Source organism: Crocodylus porosus, unplaced genomic scaffold, assembly GCF_001723895.1.
Source record: "Crocodylus porosus isolate Cpor-Errol unplaced genomic scaffold, CroPor_comp1, whole genome shotgun sequence".
Lineage (NCBI taxonomy): Eukaryota > Metazoa > Chordata > Crocodylia > Crocodylidae > Crocodylus > Crocodylus porosus.
The window spans coordinates 425319-434414 of NW_017728928.1; the positions used below are offsets into that span (position 1 = coordinate 425319).

Below are 9096 nucleotides of genomic sequence, written 5' to 3' on the forward strand. Positions count from 1 at the left end.
TCCTTTCCCGATTCCCCGCCAGCCCCGTCCTCCCTCCCAGCCCCCTCGGGTCCCCTCAGGCCCCTCCAGAGCAGCCCCTTGCCCCTGTGCCCCCCTCCAGTGCCCCAGCCTCCTATCTGCCTCCTACCCCTGTCTTGGCACTGAGAGAGGCTGCCAAGTCCCAGCCCAGCCTGTCTGCACTGCTGCAGAGCGGAGCCGCCCGGCAGGTGCATGGGGTCCTCTGCAAGCAGCACCCGTCATTGCCCTCCTTCCCAGCCCTTGGGTCTTCTTGTCATTGCCGTTCTTGTCATCGCTGTTTGTCCCTGTGTTTTTCTTCATTCAGACCTGAGTCAGAGCCTGGATCCATTCCAGAGGAGGGGGAAGAGGAGCAGCAGAGACATCCTGAAGGCAATGGGGTAAAGCTGCAAAGACGAAGGGCTCCCTGCCTGCTGGGCAGCAAAATCTCCAGGGGCTGGTGCCTCTGTGGGCTTCCAGCAGCTGAGGATGGTTCATTAGGACAAAATTAAGAGGAGGAAATCCCTCTGGGGTTTCCTAAGAGCATCACTGGAGACCAGGGTGTCTTTGTCCTGAAGCGACCAGGTTCAAAGTATGTTTCAGGTGTGTTGGTTGCAGCTGTGTTGGTCTAAGGACACAGGCAGGCAAGGTTCTTTGGATGAACCCGATATCTTTTATTAAACCAACTGAAATTGAATTGATTTAACAAAAGATATCAGATTTACCCAAAGAACCATGTCTGCCTTGTTTAAAGTACTCACTTCCGTTGGGCTGCTTTGCACCCGCTGCTTTCCCATGCAGCAGCAAGGAGTGTTGTAGCTGGGATGGTCTGGGCAATGGCTGAGACGCGAGGCTTTTCCATGCTCTCTCTCATTAGATAAACTGTATAGTTGGCAGGGCTGTTAGGCAAGCTTTCTGGCATCAGGTACCCTTCTTCCTCCTATTAAGAAGGTACAAAACCTGTATGGAAACATGATACCTGCAAAGCCATAGAAACTTAAGATAAGCACATATTAAAATGGCCTCTACACTTTTAAAGACTTGTGAATACCAAAATGTCCTCCCTGTGCGAAAGTGTGGTGACTTATTGGTGTAATGGCCAGGAATAGTCCCTCTCCTAATGGAAATTCCACCATTTAATACAATATTTTTGTTGTAAAGGAGCCAATCGATATTATTGAGCAATACCAAGCAGAGAACAAGGCTTTGTGGATTCCTGGCCCGTAAGAGCTCTGCAAATAATTTTTGTACTGGTTTCTAAACCACTTCTGGGTTTGTGATTTTGTTTTTTGCCCCGCCTCTTAATCACAGGACAGCCTGGGCTGAATTTAGGGATTTTTTGCCACCCAACTAGCCATTGCTGCACTAGCAGATGCTGCAATATTATGAATATGTCCCTAACATTTGATATCCAGATACATATTCTGCATGTTATAAGTGCTAAGACAACATCACAGCTATAAATTGCTGTAGTAGCTGCATGAATGAGAAGCTTGGGCTGTGTCAGCCTGTTGTTACAGCGGCATTTCCTGTGTGTGCTAGCTGGTGCAGGCACAGAGTAGCCCTGACGGAAAGGAAGAGACCGATGGCGTTCCAGCAGAGGAAACAGGAATTGCACTCACCCCAGCAGAGCAGGATGCTGTGGAGACCCCAGAGCCTCCTGCAGTGGTGAGTGCTTATGAAATTGCACAAGGAAGCACAGAGCAGTCACCCAGAGCTTGTGTTACCCATCCTTATCCTTGGGGAAGCAATGCCAGTGAAGCTAAACGAAGCTCCCTCCTGAAATCTTATCCTGCATGGAAAAGGGCAGATTAATTTGGCTGCATTTCAGTTCTCAGGAGAGTCTTCTAATACTCATATCCGAGTCGTCTTTTACACAGCACTTTTCATATGGACTTAATAGTGCTTGGAAAAGGGAAAAGAAATTACCATTATCCCATTTTAAAGAAGCACATGTTCCATCCTTGTCCTTTCCTTGGTGCCTCTTGGGTAGATGTTTGTGTTTGCTGAGTGGAGATTGCCAGTGGATTCAGATGTTGCATTTTCATTTTCAAAATATTTGTTATAATATAAATCAGCACAGGGAGTCTGTTCTGCCATAAGGGTCCAGTCCTGTGAGCTGCTGAGCAGACACCGACATTTAAAAGTCAATTGATGTTGATGGCTTCAAGCATCACTCACTGTATTCCTGGCACTTCCAGGACTGGGTCCTAAGAGTTTTGAAACAGTAGTGTAGAAGCCTGAGTGCTTCCAGTTATAATATGGTGCTTAAATATTGCACAGTCGTCAATCCATGTGCAGCACAGGAGGAAGTCTGAATACATCTGGACTGAGTTTGTTGGTTACTTAAAGACAGTATAACTCATAACATCACACGGTGCAAATAGCACTGCCAAAATATTAAAAACATTCTTTGGGGTTTGGGCTGAAAGATACTTGTATAGCCTTTTCTCAGGGCTTTTCTTCTTCCCAAACACTCTGAAGAGCTGATTTTCAGAAATACTGAGTATCCACAGTGTCAGTAACTGAGAGCTGCAGGTACTAAACACTTCTGAAAATCAGAACATGTGAACACGCAGAGTCCATCTGCTTGTAAGAGAAATGTAATTGTGATTTTAAAATGCAGATTTAAATAACAGAAAATATGCCTAGCCAATGCTGTGGGAACTCTGCAATTAAGAATACAGTTCATTTCTTGTAGCAGTAAAATAATTGTTTGAAAGAGGAATTCAATTATCCAGCCACCTACAAGATGTACTTCCCCCTCCTCCATTGTTCTGGGAATCACAGCGCCAGCTCTCTCCAAAAAACATGCATTAAAGTGCTGTTCGTGGTGTCTTCAGAAGGGTCACCACAAGTGGAATACATGGGGAGCAAGCACAATGCAGTGATGTGGAGCAGTACCTAAGCTAGCTCTAAATGTGCTGTGTGGACAAAGCCCAGAGACTGGTAGTGGTTAAAAGAAACAGAGAGAATGAAAACAATGTGGCCTGGTCACCTTTAATGGGAATATTTCTTCAACAGAACCACACAGAGAATGTCCATTTCTGAGTGATGAGCACATGAGATGAAATATTTGACAAGGAAGTTCTTTGCTGTTGTCAGCCTCACCAGAGCTGCTGCTGCTGTGCTGGATTGGATCCTGTTAGACTGATTTTCTGCACAGCAAAATTAAAATGCAATTGTAAAAGCAGTGTAGTCATAGCACTGAGCACAGAGTGTGGGCTGTGGTAACACCGTTCTCTGTTGTGCTCTGCTCTTGGGTTTCAATCTACGCCAGGTGATGCAGCTTGACACTGGGGATGATGAGGAAGGGTTAGAACCTGTTCCTGCAGAGCATCCAGAAGAGAGATCCATCCCAATCAAGCAGGATGTCCCTGGGGTTGTGGAACAGGAGGTCTTTGGAGCGCCGGAGCAGGAACCAGAGCAGGCGGTCTTTGGAGAGCCGAGGCAGGGGGACCTTGGATTCTCCTTGGATTCTCCAAGATTCTCCTCTGAAGAGGTGAGTACTCCTGTATCTGAACACAACATGCTTACTCCAGGACTGTGACATGTGTTTCCACATTGCAGAAGCAATTTTGCTAGGGGAAGCCCAAAATGTCCGTGAAAGAGTGAGGAGAGAATCCTGGTAAGCAAGAGCCCTGAAACAAATGAGAGGGGATCACTATTATCGAATACTCCCTGTTATTTTTTAACAGTCATATTCACTTGAGCATTTGATGTGGCTCTTATTACGTTGTTCTTTATCTCTCCACCATGGACGGTATAACCTCACTGGTGTAGCTGGGGGTACCACTTTAGAGCCTTTATTTTGCTTTCCAGTTTTCTCAAGAAACAACAGGATTGTTTTTATGGCTAGGTATTTTTCTACCTCATTCTTGTCTCAATGACACAACTCAGCAGGATTGCATGGTAAACTGTGTCAGACTGAGGCCTGGTTTTAAACGATGGCTTCTTTTATTGCAGGATAAATCCAGTGAGGATTTCCCAGACGAAGTGGGGGTGGAGAGTCTTCCTTTCAGCCAAAGCAATCTGGAGCAGCTGGTGATACACAGTGGGAGCCAGTCCCACACCTCTTCTTTAGCTAGTCCTCAGTGGTCTGCCTCATCTGTGGGGGTGGAGGTTCATGTCGAATCAGGTACCAGTCAGTGTCTTTCTAATATGCTGTCCTTGCAGCTGTGTCTCAAGTATATCTGGTTTTGCTCATCTCCCAACAAGTGTGAAACATCTCCCAACAAGTGTGAAACCAGTTGCAGCAAAATACTGTAACATCTCACTTCATTAACCTCTGCCTGATGCCACCACTAAGCTAGTCCTTGTGTCCTTTCTGTCATAATTTCCCCCTTCCTATTATGATTACTGTGTCTTTTTCTTTTTTATAATCTGTGTCCTATGTGTTGTTAACTTTGTGAGGCAATCTAAACACCAGAGAACACAGGCTTTGTTACACATGCACGTTCTCGGGACATCAGTGAATCTTAACGTACCTGACACACACTGCATTTTCTTTCTGTGACACCTGCCCTTTGTCCTTGGAGTGCAGTCCTTGACACAGGTGTAGCCATCCCCTCTGCCTACCCAGAAGCTGACTTCCAGCAGTTTCATCCACAAATTGGTGAGCGTGGGAGCAGGCAGGAGAAAAGGGAAGAAGAGGTACATGCTGCAGATGAGGAAGCTGGAACTGAGGGCAGCGAGGCAGTAGAAGAAACGCAACTGATTGTCTTGGACCCAGAACATGTAAGAAGTGTCCCTGGTCATTTGCATTGGAAGTTGCACAAAACTGAGAGGCAAACCAGGCTACTGTTTAGCTACACCTTGGGTAAATTTGTTAAATGTTGCTTTTACAAAAGTTTTAACTCCGCCAGAACACCTGTTCCTTCTGTGGTAGCTTGGGGCATGGACAAACAAACCCACTGCATAGCTTGAAAAGGGGAGGGGGATTTACAGCAGCTCAGCTGACACAGCAGCACTTGTTTTGTCTGCCTTGTACTATCCTGGGGTAAGCTAGGTCAGCTTGCTCCTGGGTGAAACAGGGTTAAGTTACCACAGGTTAGCTTCACTTGCTAAAGTTAGGAGCAGACAGACACAACAGTGACAAAAGGCTCATGGGTGGTAAATCTCCCAGCTTTCAAGTGGAATAATATTTCACATCCTCAGAGCTGCAGGTTAGAGCAGTAGGTTATGTACTGCACTCTAGTTCTCATGAAAACAAAGCACTTATGCTGGCTGGTGGAGAAATGCTGCGGGAGCTGTTGTCAAGGAGCTCTGCTGGGATCCCCCACCTCTGAGGTCCAAAGACTCTGGGCTTCTCTTAAACAGAAACTACTAGTGATGCCAAATGAGAGAGAAGTTTTATGATGGGAACAAATATCCACTAGGCTCACACTTGTACCCTAGCCTAAGTCAGAACCGTGGTCTCCATAGGTGCAATATAAGATACAGATTTCTTCATCACTTGTTCATGCATCTGCTTCACGGATGGCAACATCATCTTGCTTCCTTTTGTAGCCACTGATGAAAAGGTTCCAAGCTGCCCTCAAGAATTACCTCACCAAACAGATGGCAAAAGTGAACCTGGACCTTCGGGAGCTGGTACAGTATCTGTCAGTGCACCTCCTGTTGCATCTCTGCCCTTTCTGAGTTGGGGTGGCTTATCCCATTTCCTCTTGTACCTTCAGAAAGAGGCCACAAAGAAGGGCAAATTGCAGAGGGAGGAGCTGGGAGTGGTGCTTTACGGAGTCCAGCAACAGCTAGCCCGCCTGCAGATGGAGCTGGAGAAGAACCACAGCAGGCATTCGCAGATAGCCATGGTGCGGCGGCAGCTGGAGGATGAGCTGCAGGACCTCAGGACTATGTACAAGAAAGCGTGTCAGAACACCCAGGATGAGCGCAGGAGAGGTGATTAGGGTACTCCCGGGTGGTCTTTCCTCATTGCTGTGGTGTGGAAATGTCTTGGGAGTTAAGGGTGCTTATCAGGTCTTTTGGGTGGCTTCTCCCTGGTATCTTACTCCTCTGTCTGACTTTTATCATATGCACACACCTTTCTTTCCTTTCTCTTCAACTTGGACATGGGTGAGTGCTCCCGATATTGTCCTTGTAATTAACCTTCCCATCTGTCTCCCCAGTTTCTGCATTGCAGACAGAGGTGGAAAACCTGGCCCTGAACCTGTTCTACATGCAGAACATGGGCCAGGATGTGCGTGATGACATATCCGTGATGAAGCGGGCCGTGAAGAAGGCTGAAGTGGAGCAGATGCAAGCTGAGGTGGAGAAGAAAAAACAGGTATCAAGCAAGCACCAAGTGTTGCAAAGGCTATGAGTGATGCTGGCAGGGCTGAGAGTCACCAGGAAGCTGTCTTGTTGCAGGGGAGGCTAAGGCTAAGGGGACCTATTCAAGGTCATTTACTTTTTCCAAATCAATTAATTCAGAGCTCATTTTTTCCCCTAAAATTAAGAGGGGGAAAACCCCCCCACAAAAAACTGCGCGCCACCAAATAATCTAACCCTGCAGCCCAGCTTTTTGAGCAACCCTGTAACACCGAGTCAGGATCTACACATGCACTTGAACAAAAGAGGTTTAGGGAGATAACATCTAATTTTCAAACCATGGAGATGTTATTCTGAACCACAAGTGTAGCAAAGTGATTTTAAAATCAGAACTAGAGCTAGCAGTGTACTTTGCTTCAAGCTCCCTCTGCTGGCAAGCTTGCTGGTTTTTGTAGCAGGATAAATACTGTAGGATAGGATCTGAACAGTGGCAGGATAATGTGAATGCAAAGTAGCTGTTTAGAAGATACTTTCACTTGCTGACTTAGTAATTTAAGGTGTTCAAATGCCATGGGCACAGGACAGTAACCCAGACAAGCAGAAGTTAGGTAAGAGTTTAGACAAGAAACTTTTCATTTACATTTGCATCTTACCAGCATTAATTAAATGACAATGAATCCTTAGCAGATTGGTACGAAGAAGAAAGGGGTCTTCACTGTTCAGTAGAGGTGGAGATGACAGCCTGCACCTGGCACTAAATGCACTAGAGGATGGTTCTGATTTGATACCTCCCCAGTCCAACTGAGCTATTTCGCTCGAAGCTGATTCCAAACCTCCTGACCATGTGGTCTGTGCTGGGTCTGCCTGCAGTATTTGAGCTGATCCGCTTTGCTCTCATTTTGTAGGACCTGCATGTGGACCACTTAACGAGGAAGGTCAGTGAGCTGCAGGAGCAAATCGCTTTGTACAAAGCTCAGTGTATCGCCCAGGCTGAGGATACAAGACTGACACGACAAGCTGTGAGCGAGGTAGGAGGTGATAAGGTTTTTCATATGTGGTTAGTACTACTCCGAGCCCTGTGCACTGTGCTTAACTCCGTGCACACAGCCTGGGTTAGATCCCCATATCCCATTTACCTACATAAGAGTAAACGTTTTCCTTTAGTCTCAAAAACAATTACCTGGATTGGGCTACATCTATGGTTTTTTTCCTTGCAAAACCTCCTTTCTCACCTTACCCTCTTTATTTTTTGTCTTGGACACATGCACATACATCCTGTCTGCGGTTCTGTTTTGGAGCTAATCAGACTCACCTGGTATTGCTGACTCATTCTGGCAGTTGAAGAGCCTTGCCTTTCCATACCAGTTCTTAGTTCTTAAAAGCCTTTCCCCCACATTACATATCTTTTTCCTATATATCACCGCAGCACTGTAGTCAAGTATTACTTAATAATAATGTCTGGCTTTAATGCAAAGCTTGATGCCAAGATGGTATCACTTCATAAATGATTTTTTTCCATGATTACCATCACGGTACTCTGCACAGATCCAGCCATGCTAGTATGATACACTTTACGCTGATACACGGATCAAAGAGAGCAGGAGGGCGCAAAAGCCCCCATGGCTCACCAAAAGCATCTGGGAATGTCTTCTAGCTAAAAGGGAGGCGCACATCCAACGGCAGGGAGGGGCCATCCCCAGGGAGGATTATACTGCGGTTGCTTGGGGATGCAGGGGGGCAGTCAGGAAGCCACGGTGGAGCTGGGACTGGGACTAGCTTCCCGGATCAAGGACAACAAGAAGTCCTGTTTTAAATACATAGGGGGCAAAAAGGAGGTACCTGGTAACGTAGGGCCCCTGCAAGACACGCTAGGAAACTTGGTCGTCGCAGCAGATGACAAAGCTAACCTATTTAACGACTTCTTTGCCTCCATTTTCCTGAGCAGGCCCCAGGGGAGGCGCACCTAGGCCAAGGGTCAGGGAGGATCTAGTCAGGGAATGTCTGGAGGGACTGGACATATTTAAATCAGCTGATCTAGACGATCTCCACCCTCAAGTGCTGAGGGAATTAGCTGAGGTCATTGCAGGACCCCTGGCATGGCTGTACAAGCACTCGTGGTGCTCTGGTGTGGTGCCAGAGGACTGGAAGAGGGCCAACATGGTTCCCATCTTCAGAAAAGGGAGGAAGGAGGACTCGGGAAACTATAGGCCAGTCAGTCTTACCTCGATCCTGGGTAAGCTTTTTGAGATGTCCATGAGGGGCCAGCGGGGGAGGTTCTGCTTAGGGGCAACCAACACGGGTTCATTAGGGGCAGGTCCTGTCAGACCAACCTGGTGGCCTTCTACGACCAGGTCACCAAATCCTTAGACACAGGGGTAGCAGTGGACATAGTCTTTCTGAACTCGCAGAAGGCCTTCGACACTGTCTCTCATCCCGTTCTCATCAAAAAACTGGGGGACTGTGATGTCGACACCCACACAGTCAGATGGGTTGCCAACTGGCTGGAGGGCTGCACCCAGAGAGTGGTGGTGGATGGATCATTTTCAGCCTAGAGGGATATGGGCAATGGGGACCCCCAGGGCTCGGTCCTCGGGCCCGCACTGTTCAACATCTTCATCAGGGACTTGGACAAGGGGATAAAAAACACCCTGTTCAAATTTGCTGACGACACTAAGATGTGGGGGGATGTGGGCACACTAGAAGGGAGCAATAGGCTACAGTTGGACCTAGACAGGTTACAGGGGTGGGTGGATGAGAACAGGATGGGATTCAACACTGACAAGTGCAAGGTGCTGCACCTGAGGAGGAAGAACCAGCACCATACCTACAGGCTGG

The 9096-nt window shown here is 47.2% G+C and overlaps 1 protein-coding gene across 1 annotated transcript in view; it reads left to right on the plus strand.

Moving 5' to 3' along the window:
- Nucleotides 1-9096, plus strand: part of CCDC40 (coiled-coil domain containing 40) — a 31533-nt gene that overhangs the window by 11887 nt on the left and 10550 nt on the right. Inside the window, exons 2-10 of the mRNA XM_019542784.1 lie at nucleotides 101-395; nucleotides 1537-1662; nucleotides 3275-3496; nucleotides 3961-4132; nucleotides 4538-4731; nucleotides 5503-5586; nucleotides 5673-5892; nucleotides 6120-6277; nucleotides 7167-7289. Coding sequence (XP_019398329.1) covers nucleotides 101-395; nucleotides 1537-1662; nucleotides 3275-3496; nucleotides 3961-4132; nucleotides 4538-4731; nucleotides 5503-5586; nucleotides 5673-5892; nucleotides 6120-6277; nucleotides 7167-7289 — 1594 coding nt within the window. The remainder of the gene's footprint in view (nucleotides 1-100; nucleotides 396-1536; nucleotides 1663-3274; nucleotides 3497-3960; nucleotides 4133-4537; nucleotides 4732-5502; nucleotides 5587-5672; nucleotides 5893-6119; nucleotides 6278-7166; nucleotides 7290-9096) is intronic.